At 41.7% G+C, this 23947-nt stretch overlaps 1 protein-coding gene and 1 non-coding gene across 11 annotated transcripts in view; both read right to left on the bottom strand.

Moving 5' to 3' along the window:
* The window catches only part of MTM1 (myotubularin 1), a 95911-nt gene that overhangs the window by 57228 nt on the left and 14736 nt on the right, over window positions 1–23947 (bottom strand). For 5 of the 10 annotated variants that reach the window (XM_055563455.1, XM_055563453.1, XM_055563456.1 and 2 more), the window contains exons 2-4: window positions 10712–10784; window positions 8911–8983; window positions 7059–7153 (exon numbers count right to left, since the gene is read on the bottom strand). In XM_055563455.1, the coding sequence (XP_055419430.1) occupies window positions 7059–7153; window positions 8911–8983; window positions 10712–10784 (241 nt within the window). Of the gene's footprint in view, window positions 1–7058; window positions 7176–8910; window positions 8984–10711; window positions 10785–23947 lie in introns of all 10 variants that reach the window. The other 5 variants (XM_055563463.1, XM_055563459.1, XM_055563461.1 and 2 more) reach the window with 2 other exon arrangements.
* Window positions 13869–13940, bottom strand: TRNAY-GUA (transfer RNA tyrosine (anticodon GUA)). Its single transcript has one exon. It is a non-coding gene; the product is annotated as a tRNA-Tyr (tRNA).

Here is a 23947-nt window from a genome sequence, read left to right as displayed (position 1 = left end):
GAGCTAGAAAAGACAACTTTTAACTTTGCAACAGAGCACAAGATGAGGTCAGCAAAGGAGCTCGGAGGGGTCCATCACTGAGGTGGTGGGGGATGTGATACATTGATCTGAGATGGAGAGAACTGCCAAAGCAGCCACAAGCCCCTTTCTAGGGTATGAAAGTGCAAACTCATAGTGGAGTTCATTCCTTAAATCCACTGAGTGACTTGCAACAGGATGATGCAGTAGTACACAGCCTCTCCAGCTTGAGGACTAACAAATTGAGAATGAATGGCAACAAGGGGCAGGAGGATTTGGAGTATCAGCAGGGACTGTTTTAACCTGAAAACCTCATTCCTTTTGCAGCAGCAAAATAAAGAGACGATTTAAGACTGAAATTTAAAAGAAAAACTATAGTTCAGATCCTACGTTCTCATTGACGTTTCTACTTACAAACACACTAGGATGTTTTATTATTACAGTTTTCTTAGCATTATTTCACCTTTTTTAAAATGAAAAAAAGGTGTCAAATCCACTAGACAGAAGGAATGAAAAAAGGACAATCTTGAAAAGTTTCCAACTTTTTTTTTTTTTTGAAAAGAAAAATACTACAGGAACCCTTTTGTCCATGCTTGTAATGAAGTGGCTATGCCTTCTCTCTGCAAGGGAATACACGCCTGGCTTTGAAATGTGCACAATGGTAGGTAAACTTTGCCTCCCTTCTGGGTGGCGCCCAACATTTACAGCTCCAACTGCAGCCAATTATAGAGACTGTGGAACCTACTTGCTGCCACTCTTGCCAGATACCCAGCTCCTCAGTGGCACAATACCTCACACCTGGCCAATGCGCATTTCAGAACCAGATATTTGAGAGGCTGAGTCTGATGGACATGAGCGCTCCCCATCCACCTTGATCCCCCCAAGTCCTGTGTGCATACTGGTAAACCATCAAAAAGCAAAGTCAACAGACTCCGTCTTGGTAGTCTCTCCCAGAAGTACTTTTACCCAGTAAAAGTTAACATGTGTTCTGTCCTTAAAGAGGGTCTTGGGTGGTATTCATGAATCTGTAGGTAATACTCTGCCTAAACAATAAAATCACTGTGGTCCTATCTTTTAGAGGAAACCCTAACGACAAATGTCTCCTTGAATTTAATCCAGGAAGAACGTACTGTTTCCCACTGTCAGAAAGTGGTCTCTGTACACATAACTCACTGCTCACGCCACCAACAGTCCTAAGGGTTACCTGCTTTGATGGGAGGCTTCAAAGCCTCCCTTCCTTCATGTTCCCGTGCATCTCCAGAACTCCTTCCTATTTGTAAAGAAGGGTGTGTGGAATGACTGGGGGTGAGAACTGGCAACTTTCAGATGGTGACTAACCCTGATGTGGAGGGGTCACTAAATTTCTTCAACTGTGTGGTAGATCCACAGATGTTTACATTACTCTTTACAAACTTTCTATCTTAACTATTTCAAAAGAATTTTTAGGGACTGCCCTGGTGATCCAGTGGTTAGGACTCCATGTGTCTACTGCAGCAGGCATGGATTTGATCCCTGGTTGGGGAGCTAAGATCCCACAAGTCTTGCAGTGCAGCCAAAAAATAATACTAAGGATAAAATAATGATAATATTTATTTAAGTGGGGGTGTGCATGGCAGGACTGGGTGGGAATGAACATGGATGTGTTCTATTGGACAAAACTGCCTGAGGAAAGTCCACGGCAGAGGTGGCGAAGGGCTGGGTTAGGGAACAGTGAGTCAGACAGCTGAGCCAGCATGCTGGGGGACACATAGGAGAAAGGTGCAGAGGAGAGTCAGGGCTGAGTTGCACAGGACCATGAACACTAAGGAGTCTGAAATGATGGGGGGAAGGAGCCACTGAGAGTTGCCAAGCAGGAGAATATCTGTAGGAGCTAAGAACAGGGATACGGAGAGGATGCGGGCGGGAAGGCAACAATGAAGACTGCAGACAAGAAGGGAGGAGGGGGAGGAGGTGACTGGAGGGTGCACAGAAGAGAAGAATCATCGAGAGAGGCAAAAACGCCCGAAGAAGGAACTGGCAAGTAGAATGAGCAGGAGAGTTTTGGCCCAGCCAGGCACCTGGGGTCTCTATCAGGTGGTGAGAAATGAGAAGCTGGGGGCAGAAGAAAGGTCAGCACTAGAAAACCAGGACCAGGGCATAAGGGAAGGGGCCAGACAGCTGCCATCAGATGGGCTGAGTGTGTGGTCCAGGGCTCAGCAGGCTGCGAGGAGCTTTGCTGACAAACAATGTTATCTGGGGAGAACTGAGTGCAGCCAGGGAGTGGAGGAAGCCTCTCGGAGAATGAATAGAGAGAAGGGTGCCAAGGCCTGGGGGCTGGTGGAAGGAGGACCAAGTGAGAGGCCAATGATGCTCCTGTGTCCAAGGCCTGTGTTCTCCCTGAGGCTGCCGGCAACCTCCCCCAAACCTCCCCGGAGCCCCTGTTCCTTTTTTATCTCACTAAACCTTGCAACATTTCACTCTGTGGTCCACTCCTTTCCTTCTAGATATTTCTCTCTCCTCCCAAGCGCCCACCCCCTGTCTGAGCTGGTCCTCTGTTCCGACTGTGGCTTCTGCTCTTGCCCGCCCCACCCCCGACAGACTCAGTCCCTGCCATCAGGCTCCCTCCACAGCTGCATATCCGCTGGTCTCATGGCCCCCCCAGGAAATCCTGTATGTGCACCCGCTACTACTGTGATACCCGTGTGCTTGGACTTCCGCAGCTTCAGACTCCTGTTTTCAAGGCTCCTCAGCCACTTATTTACAGCTTGCACTCACACAGCTGTCAGTCTGCATACCGAGGCTTCAAGCCCCTCCTTCTCCTCTAATGTCTATTTCCATGGATGGGAGCAGCTCCGACCACTCAAGCCCAAGACCACAGGGATCATCCTTAATTCTACTCTTCTCTTCGGCTCCCAGCTCCAAATGCTACGCAGATCTTCCTGCCTTGCTCACGGCGGTTCCCTCCTTTCTACTGCAACCCAGACTCGATTAGAACAAGCTCGCCTAGAAAACAAAGATAACTTCCTGGATGGTCTCTCTGCCTCCAGTCTTCCCTCCCCTAATCTGTCACACACGCTGAGACCTGACTTCCCTTCCTGAAACACACATGGGCTGTGTTGTTCCCCACGTGACACAGACACTGGTGATTTACGAGCCGCTCAAGGCTGGCAATGCTTCCAGCTTCATCTCTCCCCTCCCCATCCATGCTCCCGCTCTAGCACAGCCCTCAGCCACTGTCACCAGACACCGGGCTCCTCCATAGCACTGTACACGCACCCTGTGGAGGGTCCTCTCTCTCTCCCTCCTGTTCAGGTAATGGTCTCCATTCACCAAGGCTTGGTTCCCACATCACCTCCTCTAGAAGGCATTCCATGACTCAGCACACAGTTACTCTGCTTCTGTCCTGTAATCTAACAGCATGATGCACCCATTGCAGGCTCTGCCACCTGACACCACACCTGCTCATCTCTGTGTTATGCACCCAGCACCATGGCAGATTCACCCTGGTGCTGAGTGTCTCTGGAATGAGGATACAGCCGCCTGAATGAACATAGGGTTAACCTGTCTTGTTCATGAACCTGAGCACCTGAGCTGAAGTACTCCTGAGAGGGAAACTGGAAGTGGTGCTGCTCCAGGAGTCCACAGACAACAAGAGTATTACAGGCCTAACCAGCCCTACTGGAGTCACGAGATTGAAGCCAAGCCCAACCTCGAGCACCCTCAAGGTCAAAAGGAGGCAACGGGATTTCTCAACTCAAAAGCAATGGTGGTGTTCAGGATGCCATGACTGAGTGCCGGCCACGCTGCCTGCTGCCTCCCCATCACTTAGAGCACAATGCTATTGAGTACCTCCTGTCTACACGGAGGATCAGGAGGACTCCCCATTACTGATGGCCACAGAGACACTGGCACATAGATACGGCTGAAATCCTTCACTGCCACACGCCATGCTCTGTCCTAGGTCTCAAGAGCACAGCAGTGAAAAGACACAAGGCATCCCTGGCCTCAGACGGACCGGAATGAGGCCAAGAAGTAAAATATATAAAGTAGGAGACAGTGAAGAAATGAATAAACATGAAAGGGGGAGAGGAGGAGGGGGAGGGATGTTAGATGTTCAGAGTGGGCAGGGGAGGTACCCAGTAGTAAGTCTTAACATGGAACAGGCACACAGAGAGGGAGTGAGGGCTATGATGGAAGCTGGTGAAGGCTCTAGGGAGGACATGATTTTTGAGTAGGTTCTGAGGGACAAGAGGGCATCCAGGCACAGCAAGAACAGCCCAGAAGGGCATCACAGGCAGGGAAGAGACAACAGCACAGGGAGACACACTGTGAGTTGAGGCAAGAGAACTCAGAAGGATTTTTCTGTCCCATGAAAGAGAGTGGATTTTATTTTGTGGGCAACAGAGATCCAACAATAATTTCCAGTAAGCCGGTCAGAGTGGAGTAGGGAGACCCCAGAGGAGGCCCAGGTGAAGAAGGCTGAGTGGCAGGCCAAAGACCACTGTATCCACCAGCCCAGGACATCACCTGATGAAACAAGACACCTGACTCCCGAGTCTAGCCATGCTCCCACTGCAGTGTTTACATACCTGAACCACACAGGTGTCCGCTTCCAAAGGCCAGGGACATGACGGCTCTTTGTCAAATACACACGAAACATTCATATTTTGCAGCAGAATCCACAATTAATGTTCATATTTAGGACTTAGAGAGACACTATGATGACTACGTTTTGAGGCCTCTGCATAATCACCCAAATGGCTTGCTTTACACTATGTTTTCTGCCATTAGCTGCTTGCCTTTATACTTGGACTAAATGCTGTGGCCAATTGGTCAAAATTTTTATATAAAACTTGGTGGAAGAAGAAAAAGATAAGCAGTTGGTGTCAAGTGGGTCTTTTCTTCACCCACTCACCCACCGCATGCTAATCCCTGGCCTCTGGAGTGCCATATAACGACAAAATAAATAATGCCAGCTAAGAGTTCATCCAATGCCTGCTCCCTCCAAGTGGGAGGAGGGAAACAAGCATGTCCAAATATCCCAAGTATTAACATTCTTGGTGTATTTCTTTCTGCTCTCTTTTTGACATACAGTTTTTGTTTGTTTTCCACAGTTGAGATCACAGAACAGACACAATCCTGTCACAGCACTGCAGTTTAAATGATTTCCCCAGTTCATCAACAGTGACAGCACGAAATGGAACCGGGCCTGTGTGGCTGGTCAACAACCTGCTCTAATTTCATTTTTGATGATTATCGCATACATTAGCATAAAATCTCTCAGTGTGTCCCAATTTGACACTTGGGAGCTGTACAGAATGAGTCTCACTTTGGCTGGCCATATTATATTGTGTAGTATAATACAGTATTATACTGTATTGTACTGTATTATAGTTAGTTCAGCCTATATGTCTGTTAACTTTTTAATCCATCCCACCTGATTACTGGCTCAGATAAGCTTGAGCCCCTGTAAAGACAGACCTCTTCCATCCTTCACGGATACTACTGGTTTTTATGAACTAAATGTTACCTACACTAAATTTTACATTAGTAGTTTCACTTCAATATCTTAGATTAAAACTACTTCAAATCCCTTCCCCTTCCCTTTAACCACCTTCTGAGTCAAAGGCTTGATGCCAGTTACACAGTCTAACTCCACCGAAGTGTACTGCTACCATGTTTCTTTGTCAGGGTCAGGCATATGCTTTGATTCAATCAAGACAATGTGTCAGTAGTACTCCCAATGGGTTTCTTTCTTTCCTGGGTACTTAATCACCTGTTCAAATGATTAATTCTATAATACAACTGCTGCCAAGGGTTGAGAGCATCCCTGGTGGCTCAGAGGGTAAAGAATGCGCCTGTAATGCGGGAGATCTGGGTTCAATCCCTGGGTTGGGAAGATCCCTTGGAGACGGGAACGGCTACCCACATTCGGCTCACTGCTCTGTTAAGTTTCAGAATCTTTCACATTCTGGAAAACTAGAACATGTGCTCAGCTCCACTTAGAGGCCTTAATAGATTCACAAAAATAAAAGACCAAATCTCAGGACCATGGGGACCTAGAAACACGACAGAAGTGGGCTCCCATAGCGAAGGCAATAAGAGCAATAAACAGCACTTTTCAGAATTTGGACACAAAAATGAAAATAATGTTTTTAAAAATCAAAAGATGCAAACTAATCCAGATTAGAACTGTTCAAAAGAAGTTATGGGGTAAAAGCAGTAAAACAAAAGCTAGATTCCCCCCAACAGTCTCAACATCTCCTGTTTATAAGTGGATGTTCAGCTCCTCTTTCATGTGCCCCAGACCTATTCACCCCCGCTTGGTCCACCTCATCAAAATACAACTGCCCCTTTGGGCTGGCCTGGGTAACGGGAACCCACCACATCTACCATAGGCCCTTCTAGAACAGCCATAGCAGCTGTTCATTCACTCTTTCCTTTCTGGAGCATCTCATGTCCAACTCATTGTTCCATCAGTGGAACATTCTTTGAAATGCCATGCAATAACAGGTAGAGTGGCATTCAGCCACACCACAGACATCCTAATTCCAAACCACTATCTGGTGTTCTGTAATTGAACACTTGGAAAATTCTAGAGCAGTGGGCCTACACAAGGGACTCACATCAGCATCCTTGTCTGTGATGTTTTAAAAAAAAAAAGATCACTGTGCCTGGGCCACAGACCTGGACATTTGGATGCAGTATCTCACAGCATCTGTAATGGCTGCTAAGTGCCCCCAAGTGGTTCTCAACGGTGCTTCTGGTAAAGAACCACTGTTCTCCGCCTAAGGAATCTCACCAAACGAGCAAACAGGTACAGTTACCAAATCCCCCTCCCTATATTATGAAGGACAAGACTTATTTTAATTCACTCTATTCCTACATTTACAGGTGTTAGTGTTACATGAGCTTTGCATAAGCCAAAAATTAAGAGTTGAGAAGCAAATATATCCCCCATGTTAATCTGATCCACAGTCAATCTTGCAAGGTAGAAGAGAAACAGTTTAGCATTATCTTTAACAGTTAGGGTCATCTTTATGGTCTTAGATTTTACTTACCGTTTCCAAACTTCTTAAATAAAGACGATAATTTGTGATGTAAACTCTTCCCTTAATGGGGCCATTGAAAGGACATATGTAAATAACTTCTTTGTCTATTAAGATAAAAAAAGTACCCTAAAATAATGGAAATATATACCAAGATACACAACAAATGGCACTACTTTAATATAAACTATTTGGCTAAGAATAACTACAATTTAAAAAATCACTGAAAAGGTCTAAAGCAAGCACTGGCAATGTTTCTACATTACCATGCCAGGTAGAGTGGAGCTGAGGGAGAACGAGGTGGGGCACATATCACCTGAGCTTACCCACCATGCTGCCACTACCTAGGGACAAGACCCTAACAGCTAGAGAGCAGAAGTGAATAAAGGCACTGGTGCTGCTACCTTCCGGTGGTTGTCAAGGTAACTACTGAACTGCAGGCTTCAACCAGAGGGTGGCAATTCACACAGGACAGTCTCACGGACTCTCCCCCGAATTGGGTTTGAGGTTTGCCAACCTCCAATCACACAAAACACTGCGATGTTTTTAATAAATGACTGTCAGCAGCAGAAATGTTTCTATAGTCTATTCTTTCTCTTTTAATAGTCCAGAGAAGAGTGGAGCTAGATTCATGTCACACATTTAAGTGATATGAAACAGATGGCCAAGAAATTAGTATATCTTTGGTAGAATCAAACATAAGGAGAAACTAAATCAGGAGAGTTATTATAATAAAATGTATCTTTGTCTTATTTTTCAAGGATGTCCTTGAATGTGTTAACGGCATTTGTTTGTTTATTTACAATAATTTTTGAAACCCCTTTCTCCTCGGGTGCTAAATGAAAAATATCCAGTAAGTCTACTTCATGCTAATTCAATCAGTTACTACCTCTGTGAAGGTTTTAACACTGATACAGAACTAAAACTTCACATGTGAAGATGATCAAAAGTAAGATATTCTCCTTGTTCTTATCCACAAATTAGGATGGAAACATGCCACCCATTTCCTTTTCAAGACTAGGATCATGTGTGCAAGCCTGTGGACATGGAGTAGTTTCTCGTTGTGCATGGCTAACTCATTCATACAGGTATCATATCTATGACCTTAATCTGATTAGCACCATGGTCTCAGTCATTTAAGCTAAACAACCCAGATCTTAGTAAATAAACCAAAAGGTTCTCTGAAGCAGTGGTAACTGTATCATCACCAAATGGGAATCTGAAATGGGGATGTCAACTCTAATAAAAAAAATGTTAATGCTCACAATCTTAGCACTTTGCTTAGAAGCTGTCAGGTGCTTCTGGATTAAGCCAGAATGATCTAGTCTTTCCAAAGTAGATACCTTTCTCTTAATACGAATTTACAATGAATAAAGTAAGACAAAAATCAGAATGTTACATCAATATTTCTAATTTTAGCTATCAGGCAAATAAAAGATATTTTAAACCAGTATGTCTCCTTATATTTCAAAGAAGAAAGTACTTGGACTTTAAGCCTCGAAGTTGATCGTTTTAAAGCATATATGATAGGCTGTAAAATCTTATTACCAGTTTGTTCTTATAACCTTAAACCATAAGAGCTTATAGCTCCAGTGAGAGACTTGAAAGATATAATCCACATTTTTTTTTCCAAAATAATTCTGACTTGGTACAGAGAAAAAAAATATCACTGTCATGGAGAGCATGAAGCTTGAGAGACTCTGATCAAGAAACAAATGCAGAGAGTTCTCACTACATTAACACTTTTAAACAAAGCTAGCCTATTTGTCTAAAAGTGACTTCGAAAGAGTCAGAGGGATTGAAGCCACCTGGCCCTCCTAGAACTCTCATCAATCTATGAAAATCCTAACCTCACAGGCCTTACCAGTAATGCGAATCTCTCCTGGCAGTCGAGGAAGAGTTTCTCCCACATCCCGATTAACTCCATCCCTAGAAGTCTGGAAACAAAACAGTGTCATCAGAAGTAAGGACATGACATTTGCACAGGATGTTAAGCAACTAACCAGAAATATTGTTTGCAAATAAAAAAAATTAGAGACATAGTGACCATTATAGAAAATTGGCACAGAAAATCAAAACAACTAAAAAATACAACTTAGCATTCAACATTCATTAGCTGTGTTAACTTTTAGTCTGTAACTAACATTAGCACACTTTTCAGTGATATTAATTAAACACCCCTTCCAAGTGCTTTACAGTTAACAGTGTTCAGCAAAGTGATAAAAAGTGAATATTAAGTGTATTTGATGTTGTTGTTTAGTCACTGAGTTATGTCTGACTTTTTGCGACCCCATGGACTGCAGCACACCAGGCTTCCCTGTCCTTTACTATCTCCCACTAAGAGACAGAATTCACTGAGTATATTCTATAGATACACGTATATTGTGGCAGCTTTTTTCCATATTCTTTAGTCTTATTTTGTTGAGAGAAGGAATGAAAACTTCATTTCAGTGGAGCCTTAACTGAGCAACAGTAATTACAGCATCTTCTCACATGTCAGAAAATAACACTGGGTTTTCTATTTTACTAACTTCTTTTCTCATGTAAGTAACTAGATAAAGAGGACGAGGAGGTCTGTCATTGAACTTTTGAGCCAACCAGGGCCTTGGAAACCATCTACACACAAATTCTTCATGTGACTCTACTACATCTCTAGGCCTTCTGCCTTTTGAGGTATTCTCATTCAATAACCGCAGCCACTCTGCCAACCAGGCAGTATAAACCACTAGCCAAGGTGAGTTCTGCGAGGCTAATTTGCCATGTGACTTGGATGCCTGGGAAAGGAGTCTTTCAATCTATTCAGCTGCCCCAGTGGATAAGTGCCAATGATGTGCTGCCTGTGTCCACTCCAGGATGTGCCAGACACATCACTAACATCTGTTTGGGAAAAGGGTTTTATAAATCGCTATTTTTCATTCCTTTTTTTTTCTAGTTGTTTTCCAAAGTCACGCTGCAATCATTTCATGTGTGAAGCTAGTAATCCTTGCCTCAAAGGAGTTTTGTGAATACTAAGTGAAAGAAACTACACAAGCACACTTCTGAGAATTATCAGGGGCTATGCACATGTAAAGTCGTATGAAACAGGGGAAGTGCGGCTTTTGTATTTAGGTGAGGGATAAGCTGTCAAAGAGGGGGGCTTTCTTGGATTTTTAGTGGTTTTATCCTTTTTTGTTCAGGTACAAAATAAAAATTCCTAGCTAATTTTCAATATGCTTTAGTGCTTGCAAGCTGAGCATTTTATACCTAGGAGGGCAAGGCAGATTGTTCTCAGCCAGGAATGCCTCCTTCAATATTGAGGAAGGTGTTAATATCCTGCTTGGTGGGCCCTGGTCTTCTGAACTCTTCTTCAGAAAGCTTTCAGGGGCAAGAGATTGCCTAGTATCTTAGATGTAATGTCTGGCAGTGGTTCACAAGTCAGAGGTTCTCAAAAATGAAGTTATATGAAAGGATTTACAAACAAAGCTCACTGAACACACCTAAGGTAGTCTGTCTTTTATGGAACGAGATGGGTTAACAAATAAAACTATGTGTATCAAAGAATTTGCATTATGTGAATGAATAATGAAATGAATAATTCAAGAAACCCAGAATGAGCAGCTAATATTCAAATATGAAAAGAGAAATGCAGAGAAAGAGGTATAAATAAATCTGAAAACTCAACTTACCCTCTTAATAGACTCATTCTCCAAGGAGTGTGAATTATATTTGGAAGTTGGTGCTGAGGCCATACTGGAAACTCTGCCAAGAAAGACAATGAATTCAAGAAGTTAACAAAATTGTATGCAATTTCAAACATACTGCAATTGAGTACAAACAGGAGGACACTTGACAGGCCCTGTTTCCCTCATAGGAATGAGACACATGAAGGACCAACCACAGCACAGCTCATGGGAAAGAGCTCCAGTGAAGGCGCAGGAAACCGTGAAGAAACAGAGAAGGGGGAGTTCAGCAGAAGACACCACACGCGTTTCTGTCATCAGAGAAAACTTAATGTTTATTAATTATGCAACAGGCTTCAAACATCCATACTTCTTAATTTGTAAAGACAGTTAAGAGACAGCCAAGCAGAAAGATAAAAAGGACAGACCATTGAACTTATACTTCTTTCCCCTTTAATAATTCTGTCTTCTCTCAATTAAGGCAAGTTAAAGTGGCATGGATTTGATGGAAATCAAGTTAGTAGGATTTGATTTAATCAGCATTTTCTAGGGAATGTGTATATTTCATTTAAATAAGGCATATTCATCCCAGTTCAGACATAAATGACTTCCCTTGTGGCTCAGATGGTAAAGCGTGTACCTACAATGCTGGAGACTTGGGTTCGATCCCTGAGTCGGGGAGATCCCCTGGAGAAGGAAATGGCAACCCACTCCTGTATTCTTGCCTGGAAAATCCCAAGAACAGAGGAGCCTGGTGGGCTACAGTCCATGGGGTCGCAAAGAGTCAGACATGACTGAGCGACTTCACTTTCTTTCTTTCTTTCTTTTAGACATAAACGAAACCATCATATGCAGAACACATACAATTAGCTTGTTAACCCAGGGGTTACTTTTGAAGATGATAGCAACAACAGGAAACTAAGCAATGCTTTGGCTATTTTATTTATCAAAGTTAATGAGAGAGAGATACATATGAAGTTACTGGTGGTTAAACCTTACTCAATTTAGCAAGACAATTGTGAACATTTATAGTTTTTTTCTTTCTTTCTTTTTTTTTTTTTTTGCTGGGCTCATTAAAAGACCAACTAACAAAATCTGGCATGGAGAACACTACTACCACTTGGCACAAAACTTGGAAATTTGATAGCTGTGTGCTGCTGGTCAGTGTCCTAAAGAAATGCCTGAGAAAGGTGACAAAAGATGCAGTGAGACAGCCAAGTGAGAACAATCTTTCAAGATTAGCGACTCTGGGCTTCCGCCACCAGAGCTCAGCTTTCCAAGGACAAGGGTGGGAGTCCTTTTGGGTCATGGCTATCTCCTGGCACACAATGACATTCGTAACTATTTGGTGAATGAATGACTGATTATGTGCAAAATACATACTACTGTGAAACATCACTACACTGTGACCTTGTATATTGGTTCACCAAATCCCAGAACACTGGAACTAGGAAACTGCTGAGGCTGAAACATGAACAGTTAGGGGAAAACAAAATATGTCTTTATACAAAGGAATACTAAACTTAAAAAACCTGATACTATTAAGAGGTAGCACAATGTAAAATTAGAAATAACTTTTTAAAAAAGATTAATGAATAACTCTAGAATGAATTAAATTCAGACAAAATAGCCTTGAAAAACCACTGTAACCATAAATTCAAATCCAATCAAAATAACCCATTATTCTCTGAGACAGCAGAGTCAATGAGATGGACTGGATAGATAAAGTCAGATGTTTCTGCCCTGAAATTATTCTATCAACTAAACAATATTACATATTTTGGGGATTTTTTAATTAAGATATAAAATTATGTTTAGTAATCATATGCTCTAACATTTTTATAAGTCAACGTTTTCAAACACATGTTAAATTATTAACATGTCAAGTAAATGTAAGACATTTCAAACACTGGGCTATATAATTGACTCAGTCTTCACCAGTCTGTTTCTAAACCATAAAAGAAAGATAAATCTTCCTGTTATCTTCAATCCTCATTAAAAAAAAAAAAAACTCAATTTAAAATAAACTAAATATAAGAGAGAAAAGTCTTCCTTTTTTTCTTATTTTTAACCACCTAATTGAGCTATAACTCACATACCATACAACACACCCGTTTCAAGTGAACAACTTAATGGGATTGCACAACCACCACCACAATCAGTTTTAGAACATTTTCACCACCACCACCCAAAACCCCATACCCATTAATAGTCACTGTCACTCCCCATTCCCCCGGCCTCGATCACAAATTTGCTTTCTATCTCTACAGGTTTGCCCATTCTGGACATTTCATATAAACAGAATCAAATAATTGCTGCCTTTATGTCTAAAGTCTTCATATGTAGCATTGTCCTAGAAACTGCTACTATTAAAAGCTGAACTGAGTGCAGAACTGAGAAATCCAGGGGTCTGGGTAACATGGGTTAGTTCCATGATGAGATGAACCTCTCTTTGTTGAAGGGTTCCAATGGACCCCTGAAATGTACACAACCTGGAGCAACATGATGCTGGACAGCATGACTATTGAGCTGACTCCGTTCAAATCCCAACTCTGCAATTCATATATTTGACCTTGAGCAGATTATTTCACTTTTCTGGGCTTTGGTTGCTATTACCTCTATCTTACTACAGCACAGTTGGGCAAAATGAAGCAATATATTGAAGGGCTTAGAACAGTGCCTGGTATATTTGTTAACAAATTATTAGAATTCTTTTAAATAATGAGAGGATAACAACTGAATACTGATGCCATAAGCAATTCTTCTACACATTAGTCTTTTTTTTTTTTTAATTTTATTTTATTTTTAAACTTTACATAACTGTATTAGTTTTGCCAAATATCAAAATGAATCCACCACAGGTATACATGTGTTCCCCATCCTGAACCCTCCTCCCTCCTCCCTCCCCATTCCATCCCTCTGGGTCGTCCCAGTGCACCAGCCCCAAGCATCCACATTAGTCTTGACCCCAGAAATATTAGGAAGAAAGCTCACTACTACAAGTATAGTGCCATGGCTGGTGGTGAAGTGAAAGTGAAGTGAAGTGAAGTCGCTCAGTCGTGTCCGACTCTTTGCGACCCCATGGACTGTAGCCTACCAGGCTCCTCCATCCCTGGGATTCTCCAGGCAGGAATACTGGAGTGGGTTCCTTCTCCAGGAGATCTTCCCAACCCAGGGATCGAACCTGGATCTCCCGTATTACAGGCGGATGCTTTACCATCTAAGCCACCAGGGAAGTCTATAAAGCTTCTCTTGAAAAAGTACATGAAAATACTGTGTCATTAGGAGCCTGGGAAGCAGAGCAGTGCTGTGGAAAATGTGCTAGACAGATAAGCACAGGCCCTGTGCTGGCTCTAACTTATCAAGCATCCATATCTTCATCTATAAAATATCTGTTGCTCTAAATGGAGTTCAATAATAAATAAAAGATACAGAAAAGTTTACAAAGGTCAGGTACCCCCCTTTTGGTTATAGTGTATTTTGCCCCAAACCCCTAAAGATCAGCTTTAATCCTTTTTATTTTAAAAAACATTGAATCTGGGCTACCCTGGCTTTAAAGTGAAAATTGACACTTAATTCCCTATATATATGCTAATTTCAGGAATCTAACCAAAGGTAGACTTCTATCCTTTTTGATCCTGAAAAAAACTTCTGATGATTTAAGCCCAGTCCTCTCCCATTGGGCTTCCCTGGTGGCTCAGATGGTAAAGAATCTACCTGCAATGCAGGAGACTGGGTTTGATCTGTGGGTTGGGAAGATCTCTTGGAGGAGGTCATGGCAACCCACTCCCATAGTCTTGCCTGGAGAATCCCCATGGATAGAGGAGCCTAGCGGGCTAGAGTCCATGAGGTCATAAAGAGTCGAACACAACTGAACAACTAAGCATCTCTCCCATTACAGAGAAGATGACAGGAAAGCCTAGAAGGGGTGCAACAAGGCTCTGGCGTGAGTCTGAGGCAGGACCAGCTCCAGACAGGCTTCCTAACATGGCAGTATCCTTTCCACCCATAGACAAGTGCGTCCAAGTGATTTCTATTTCTAAAGAAGATATTTGGCAAAACTAATACAATTATGTAAAGTTTAAAAATAAAATAAAATTTAAAAAAAAAAGAAAAGAATACCAAAAAAAAAAATAAATAAATAAAATAAAGAAAGCAGGTTAATGAGACTGGTCCCAATCTCAGAGAGAAGGAGTTTGAGACTAAAAAACAGTAAAGGAAACTCATCTAGGCAAGCAATCTTTGGGACCCACCCCAACCCCTTCAAATAAAGCTACATAAAGGTGGCATCATTTAAAAAACTTTGAAAGTCACAAAGTGAAAAAGTCACTCAGTCGTGTCTAACTCTTTGCGACCCCATGGACGGCAGTCCATGGAATTCTCTAAGCCAGGATACTGGAATGGGTAGCCTATCCCTTCTCCAGCGGATCTTCCCGACCCAGGAATCAAACCAGAGTCTTCTGCATTGCAGGCAGATTCTTTACCAACTGACCTATCAGGGAAGCTTGAAAGTCACAACATAGCCTCAGTTGTGTCTCTTTAAATTTTTTAATTTTATTTTATTTTTAAACTTAACATAATTGTATTAGTTTTGCCAAATAAATTTAAGACAACTAACCTCAATGGTCTCATGGTATCTCCCTCTGTCCCTCCCTCTGTGTCCCTTCACTTCTCTTCCCCCTGTCCCTCTGTCTCTCTGCCCTTTCCACCCCTCCCCCCCATCTCCTTTACCTACCACTTACCCCCTTTCAGATAATCTGTTATTACTCTCCACCTCTTGCATACCAGAACACAAGCCCCCAGAAGAGAAGGATTATGGTCTGTTTTATTTAATGCTGCAGTTCCAACCCAGGTGGCTCAGAGGTAAAGAATCCGCCTGCAATGCAGGAGATGCATGAGATGTGGGTTCGATCCCTGGGTCTGGAAGATCCCCTGGAGAAGGAAATGGCAACCCATTCCAGTATTCATGCCTGGAGAATCCCATGGATGAAGGAGCCTGGCGGGCCACAGTCCATAGGGTCACAAAGAGTCAGACACAACTGAGCGACTAAACAACAAAGCTGTTACAGTACCTTGTACAGTGCCTGGCAGCCAGTAGGTACTCAGTAGGTATCCGTTACATGAATGAATGACTGTTGTATGCGTAATATTTCCTTTAAGTCAGAAACATATGCAAGCTTAAAAAAGGGGTAGAGCCAACCCTCAGTTAACCAAGATGCTCGAGGCTCCATGGCTCTGCACATCAGAAGAGCAGCACTGACTTCTCACACTCTGAAGCACCATAAAAAACTTGCACCAAAAAGAACTAACATTCTGCATTACAGACTTTGTGCTGGAAGAGATATCGGGTTGGCCAAAAAGTTCGTTCGGGGTTTTCCATAAGCTGGTATCAAAAAACCTGGATGCACTTTTGCACCAACCCAGTATTTCAAATTAAGATACAAAGACCTCTTACCCCATGTCCTTCTTCCAGACTAAGAAACTGCTCCCCTCTCTGTTGCATATGAAAAATAGGATTTCACAAAACACCTGCGGCAGATGTAACTATAAACACTCTCAAATAAATGAGGGCCAGTTTTACCCTTACTGGAAACATCTCAAAGCAGTAGAATTGGAAAATAAATTTGACCTTCACCTTATTGGGTTTCTGTAAGCAAAATCTAAACTCCAAGGGGAGCTCAGTTGCCATGGTCACCAATTTGCCATCAATGGCCCTTGATTAGGGGTTTTCCTGAACTTCCCATGTACAAACCGTGAGGAAAGGCACACAGGCCAGCATCTTTGGATTTTATTCGCTGTGCTTTCTTACTCTGTATTGCCGTTTAAATAAAGTTAAAGGGTGATCTCTCTCTGGAGGCTCCCTTGAAAGCTTTGGAAACCTACCTAGTCTGCAAACCAACTTCAAAAGGCTGCCAGCGAGCAAGAAGTCATGTGTGAGCAGCTACTGAGCCCAGAATTCCAGGTTTTTCCAAGGGAGCTTTCTTTTTTTTTTTTTTTAATTTTATTTTATTTTTAAACTTTACATAACTGTATTAGATTTGCCAAATATCAAAATGAATCCGCCACAGGTACACATGTGTTCCCCATCCCGAACCCTCCTTTCTTTACTTGGAAGTCCATTTTGAAAAAAAGGAAACACCAAATACTTAGGACAGAGCTGCTCAATACTCCCAGACCCAATGCTCCAATTTCTGTATAGCCCCTCTGGCTAGCCTGTAATGAAAGTTATGGATATTATCAACCCAGCCATAATTTCTTTTAAAAAGCCACAATTTAAAAAATCATCAATATAATGTCTGACCTCCAGGATAAAGGGGAAATAAAATGACAGTGATAATAACTTACTTTTCAATACAAATTACACTAGAAACAAAAACACTGCCCCCTCGTTTCCACTTTGGCCTCTAGGGGGAGTTTTGCCCCCAGTGAGAACCACTAGCAGACCTGTTCTGCACCTGAATGCAGGACAGGCTTTACATGACTAAGTTTATGCTGACTTTTGCATTAAAATTGCTCTGACTATAGGCCACCTCGGAGCAAGAAATGAAAAAGATGTGTTGAGATGCCTTCAAACAAACCACCCTGAACAAAAGACAATTGTTCACACCCCAGCCATTTAGAGACCAGGTACAATCAATTCAATACTTGTTTATCCCACATGAAGACAAACGATGATCTGCAAAAGTAGGAGTTTATTTCATCTTATACATTTTTTTACAGATTTCTTTCGATGTGGACCATTTTTAAAGTCTTTATTGAATTTTTTTATAATATCGTTTCTGTTGTTTTCATGTTATGCTTTTTTGGCCATGAGGCGTGTGGGATCTTAGCTCCCCGACCAGGGATTGAACCCACAGTCCCTGCACTGGGAGGTGAAGTCTTAACCACTGGACTGCTAGGGGAATCCCTTTATACATTTTTCTTGGAACAAGGGTTGCAAATTTTTTTCTGTGAAGGGCCAGAAACTATTTTAGGCTTTGTGGCAGCCACAGGCAATACGGAAATACAGGGGTGTGACTGTATTCCAGCATGGGTTTATTTACAAAAATGGGCTGCCACTCTGTCTTCAACTATTAAAGTATTTCCAAATAAACTTTCTTCAGCCAAAGTAAATAATAATCATGCCCTTTTAAACTAAGATATAAGCCATTAAGCCCACCATTCACAGCTTATACCTTGCAAAAACATACTATGACCAGCTGCAAAATTTGTGTGACACAGTTGAAAAGAGGAAGGGATTCTATGTTCAGACCAGTTTGGCTTTCAAATCCCAATTTTGTCACTCGATTAATAACAGTCATTCAGTCTTGGACAGACTGCAGTTCTCTGTATGTGGGGCATGATACTACCTACCTTCATGGAGTCGTGATAAGGAATGTGTAAAATGCTGGAACAGTAGATGGCAAAGCAGAGGCACTCAAACACCAAGTCCCTTCCTCGTAGAAAGAGATGCTTTGAAGCCATTTCTCAAAGTGGTGCTAACACACTAGGCTGGATTTTCCATAAAACATACACTATCTAACACTGCCTAACCATTCTGTACACACATTTGCTTTCTAAGATAATCCATCTAATCTTGACAAAGCTCTGGACAGCTTTAAATCAGGTTACTCTCCAAGCATGCCTACTTCCATTAAAAAAAGAAAATGCTTGACTCCTAGCCCAGGGATCCCTATGTGGAGATCTTGCCTGTTTAACTTCTATTCTGATTCAAAGATATAGAAATACACTAGAGGTATCAGAGTAGGTCCAACTATAGTTATTCCAAAGAGTACCCCATCAATTGTAAGTGGCTTATTGTCCAAATAGACACCTGCAATACATGTGTTAGAGCCTCTCGATTTGTTTCAGGACTCAAGGGACATTGTTTTCATGACTCTTCTTTGGAAATTACAAACTGTTAAATCATATTTCATTTAGAAACTCACCCTTTGTGTCATTTTGATATTTACTATTCATTTTAAAGATCACAATACACTTACTTCCACTTCTTTAAATGTTTCAAAGACCTTTCAGCTAAAAAAATACATAATTCAGAATCAGTGAAGAATGCATTTTGAATCATGTTTCCAGTGGTTAGTGATAGATCTGAGCTGATCCATTCAGCCTACTTCTTGGTCCCCTAATGACAAATGGCACATCTTCAAGACAGCTGACTGGCTCCAGTGGCATGTGCGGTGGCCATGGAACAGAGTAACTTTGGAAACACTTCATAACTTGAAATTGGTATGCTGAAGCAACTATTAGGAAAGCCAGTTACCATCAGGTTAACTTTTTTTTTTTTTAACATGAAAAGGCAACCTAGTAAAACACACATACATTTAAACAGGTCATTAAATTCACCAATGGATTTTGTAACCACCAAATACCTGGGAGTAAACAAAGTTTTAAAATAGGAACAAGATCAAGTTCCCCATCCACCTGCCAATTCCCAAACTCATGCAGGAACCCAGCTGATCCATCTGCTCCATGACAGAACTGTATTTGGTTGAACTATTTCCCCCTGGGAGAAACTATTCCCCAAAAGTATATTTTCAATTTATAATTGAAAATGACCTTCTTACGCAAAAGTTAAAATGGTAATTGTTGAAGGTAAAACCCATATGAAGAGCCACAGCTATATCAGTGATGAAGGTGCCAGTTCAGAACACTGAATTTCCCACGGACCTTCCCAGACAGGACATCATTGACAATGAATCCAATGGGAATTAGCACTAGAGGGGAAGGATCAGAAAGAAACTGAAGAGCAGATGTGCAATTTCTAGAAAAACAAAGAGAGGAGAGAAGGTTGGAGATGACATCCTGCCATTCGGCCCAATTCCTTTCAAGCATGTTCACTGGGAGGAGAAGCAAGAGCTGTGTTGGCACCGGGTCTTTAGGTATCCACTTCATGACAGAGGACGGGTCTAACCGTGTACACACGTGCACCCACAACACACACATGCTTCATTTCTCTGTATACTGTATAAATTCCTAACATTTCACTTCTTGTGCTGTACAGTATTTACCTATTTGATGAAATTTTGCATCTCTCTGGTAGATCAGAGTTTCAAAATATGTGGAGAAGATGGATAATGGATGAAAATGGAAGCAATGCTACCATTTGAGATGAAATGAAATCCCAGGGTTGTCAACACTCTAATTCAAGCAGCAAGGGGGGGGAAGACAAAATAATGGATGGGTGTCTGGGGCTGCTGAAACAAAGTACCACAAACTGGATGCTTAAAACAGAAATTTCTTCCTGCATGGTTCTGAAGGCTACAAGTCTGCAATCAGGACATTGGCAGGACTGTGCCCTCCACCCTACCCCACCCCCAGAAGGCTCAAAGGCAGAAAGGAACCTTCTTTGCCCCCTCTAGCTTCTGCTGGGAGAAGGCAATGGCACCCCACTCCAGTACTCCTGCCTGGAAAATCCCATGGACGGAGGAACCTGGAAGGCTGCAGTCCATGGGGTCGCTGAGGGTCGGGCATGACTGAGCGACTTCACTTTCACTTTTCACTTTCATGCATTGGAGAGGGAAATGACAACCCACTCCAGTGTTCTTGCCTGGAGAATCTCAGGGACGGGGGAGCCTGGTGGGCTACTGTCTATGGGGTCGCACAGAGTCGGACACGACTGAAGTGACTTAGCAGCAGCAGCAGCTTCTGCTGGTTGCTGGTAATCTGGAGAATTGTTTTATATAATCAAGATTGCTGGGAGAAATATCAACAACCCCAGATACACCGATGATACCACTCTAATGGTAGAAAGTGAAGAGGAACTACAGAGCTTCTTGATGAGGGTGAAAGAAGACACTGAAAAAGCTGGCCTAAAATTCAACATTCAGAAAACTAAGATCATGGCATCTGGTCCCATCACTTCATGGCAAATAGATGGGGAAACAATGGAAACAGTGACAGACTGTATTTTCTTGGGCTCTAAAATCACTGTGGATGGTGACTGCAGCCATGAAATTAAAAGATGCTTGCTCCTTGGAAAGAAAGCTATGATCAACCTAGACAGCTTATTAAAAAGCAGAGATATCACTTTGCCAACAAAGGTACCTCTAGTCAAAACTATAGTTTTTCCAGTAGCCATGTACGGATGTGACAGTTGGACCATTAAGAAGGCTGAGCACTGAAGAATTGATGCTTTTTTTTTCTTTTTTTAATCTCTTTTTAAAAAATTAATTAATTAATTAATTTTTTGGAGGCTAATTACTTTACAATATTGTATTGGTTTTGCCATACATTGACATGAATCTGCCATGGGTATACATGTATTCCCCATCTTTTGAACTGTGGTGCTGGATAAAACTCTTGAGAGTTCCTTAGACTGCGAGGAGATCAAACCAATCAATCCTAAAGGAAATCAACCCTGAATATTCATTGGAAGGACTGATGCTAAAACTGAAGCTCCAATACTCTGGCTACTTGATGCGAAGAGCTGACTCTTTGGAAAGACTTTCATGCTGGGAAAGATTGAGGGCACGAGAAGAAGGGGGTGACAGAGGATGAGATGGTTGGATGGCATCATTGACTCAACAGACTTGAGTTTGAGCGAACTCCAGGAGACAGTGAAGGACAGGAAAGCCTGGTGTGTTGCAGTCCATGGGGTCGCAAAGAGTTGGACATGACTTAGCAACTGAACAACAACAACAAAAACAACTCCAGAGCATGGTGAGAAATTCTAAAAAAATGGAGATAAGTCTTCAAGGAACTAGCAACTGAGGTGGGAAGATGAATAAATATAAGACAAGTTAAACAGCAATATAGACAATGAATAGGTATAAGTTAAATACACAAAGCAAACTGGTTTCCATTTACTGATTATCTGCTATGTGCCAGGCACTGTTCTAAGCACAGATGAACTCCTTCAATACTGCCAACAACCTCATAAGCCAACTACTAATATTCCTTCATATGAAAACACCCAACCCTGAGAATAGGAAGGTTAAATGTGTCCACTAAAAACGTTTGCAGTTGGAAATTAAACCCAGGCAGCCTGGTCCTCGTCCCCACTATACCCACTAACAGATGTCTGTTGCTCTAAATTCTCTAACTGATGATCAAATTAAAAAATGAAAATGTTATGCCTCCTGCTTACACAGCTGAATAAAAAAATTTTTTTTGGAATTCCATTTCTATGTAATAAAATTTGATGGTCACAAAAAAGAACATTAGCCTTCATTTTAAGCATGATTAACCAACAGCAACTTCCCCCCCACACACACACAAATCCATGTCTGTGAGACCCTGAGGCAGTATATTCCCTCTTGTTTATCTGCAGTAGTACTCTGTATCATGAAAGAGTCTTTTCAAACTATATTTAAAAAGAAGGACAAAGTTTAATGAGGGTTCAAAATGTCTATCAGAGCACATGTAGCTAGATGAGTTATTCTACAAAGTTGTCCCTTTGGATGGTATGCACTTATTCCAGCAACACAGTCACTATGAAAAATATTCTTCCAATTCTTTTGAAATTGCTTTTAGAGCTTAAAGCTACATAAGACATCATCTCATGAATTTTTACTATATCTCAATTTTTAAACAAAAAACAATGCTTCCCACAGCATGAGTGCCCATTCTCTTTAATAGAGCAGGCACAAAATGATTTTATCCTGAAGCCAAATGCCAAGTCCTTACTCACAGGATATTTTGTAAAAGTTGTCATGGTCTCTGAAGGCAATTCCAAAGAAGAGTTCCAAAAATGGGTTGGATAATTTTGATTTGTAGCTACCTGTCCCTTCTCTCAAGGGCTAGAAGAAAAAGCAGCAAGTGGGGTTTTCCAATGTTGCCTAGGGTCTCCCAATTGTTAAAAATGCTGGGCTTCATACTCCTTAATTAGTCCTAATTTATCAATACAAGGGCAGGTTGACCCTGAAAGTAAACAGAGATCAGCAGCAGGACTAGTAGCCTGGGCAACAGGCCCTTTGCCATAGTAGTTAAAGGAGTGTCTAAAGGGAATCTACAAAGACTGGCTTCATTAAAAAGCCTTGGAATTTCAGGAGAGACCTGCGGTTGTATATTATCATATGTGAAACAGATCGCCAGTCCAGGTTCGATGCATGAGACAGGGTGCTCGGGGCTGGTGCACTGGGATGACCCAGAGGGACGGGATGGGGAGGGAGGTGGAAGGGGGGCTCAGGATGGGGACCACATGTACACCCGTGGCAGATTCATGTCAATGTATGGCAAAACCACTACAATACTGTAATTAGCCTCCAATTAAAATAAATAACTTAAAAAAAGAGAGAGACCTGTGGTGACTCAAAACATGGACAATGGTATCTTCCTACTAGGGGCAGTTACCTATTATTCCAGCCACAAATACAAGAGGCTATCCATCCCTGCTCTACACACACACACACACACACACACACACACTCTTCAAGAACTTGGCACTATTAGCAGGTAGAAAGCTTTGATGGATATAGAAGAAATAATCTAAGAAAAATGGCAGAAATAAGTCAAGGAGATGAAGAGGAACCAAAAGCAGTGTCAATAAAATGGTAAAGAAAGAAGGTAAAGAAATTCCAGTACACTAAAAATGACACATATGAATCTGACACAGAATTGCCATGGCTTTTGAAGGAGCAATACAGTCGGCCCTCCATACCTGTGGATGCATAACCTACAGATATGGAGCGCTGATTATGCGACTTGAGTATCCACGGATTCTGACATTTACAATGGGTCCTGGAACCAAACCCCTGTGAATACTGAGGAATGATTGCATATGCTGCTGTACAGAAAAAAAAAAAAGAATTCCCAAGCTCCAGTTGGAAATTCTACTATCAACACAAGGAGAAAAAGCTGGGTACTGATAGTTGATAAAAGTATGAATGTGATTTTATGTAGTCAACAGGGCTATTCTTGAGGTATACTATCTTCCTGAAGATTACATCTGAGACATAGCTTCTACAAACATAATTTAGCATCTAATAATGATTTTAAAAAAATCTCAGCAAACTAGGAATAGATAAGGTGACCTATGGAAAATCTATAATTAACTCTACTTAACGGTGAAAGATGCAATGTTTTCCCACTAAGTGTGGGAACAAGGCAGGGTTAGTTGCTCTTATTGCTTGCATTCAATATATTTTAGAGATCCTAGCAACTTTAATAAGACAAGAGAAAGAAATAAAAGATATAAAACGCTAGAAGGAAGAATTGAAATTGTGTTTGCAGATAACATGATCATTCATATAAAAAATCCTAAGAACACTACAGAAAAACTACTAGAACTAGTAAATTTACTAG

Source organism: Bubalus kerabau, chromosome X (genome assembly GCF_029407905.1).
Source record: "Bubalus kerabau isolate K-KA32 ecotype Philippines breed swamp buffalo chromosome X, PCC_UOA_SB_1v2, whole genome shotgun sequence".
In the NCBI taxonomy this organism is placed as follows: domain Eukaryota; kingdom Metazoa; phylum Chordata; class Mammalia; order Artiodactyla; family Bovidae; genus Bubalus; species Bubalus kerabau.
The sequence above is the reverse complement of the archived record's forward strand: the minus strand, read 5'-3'. Positions and strand labels throughout refer to the sequence as shown.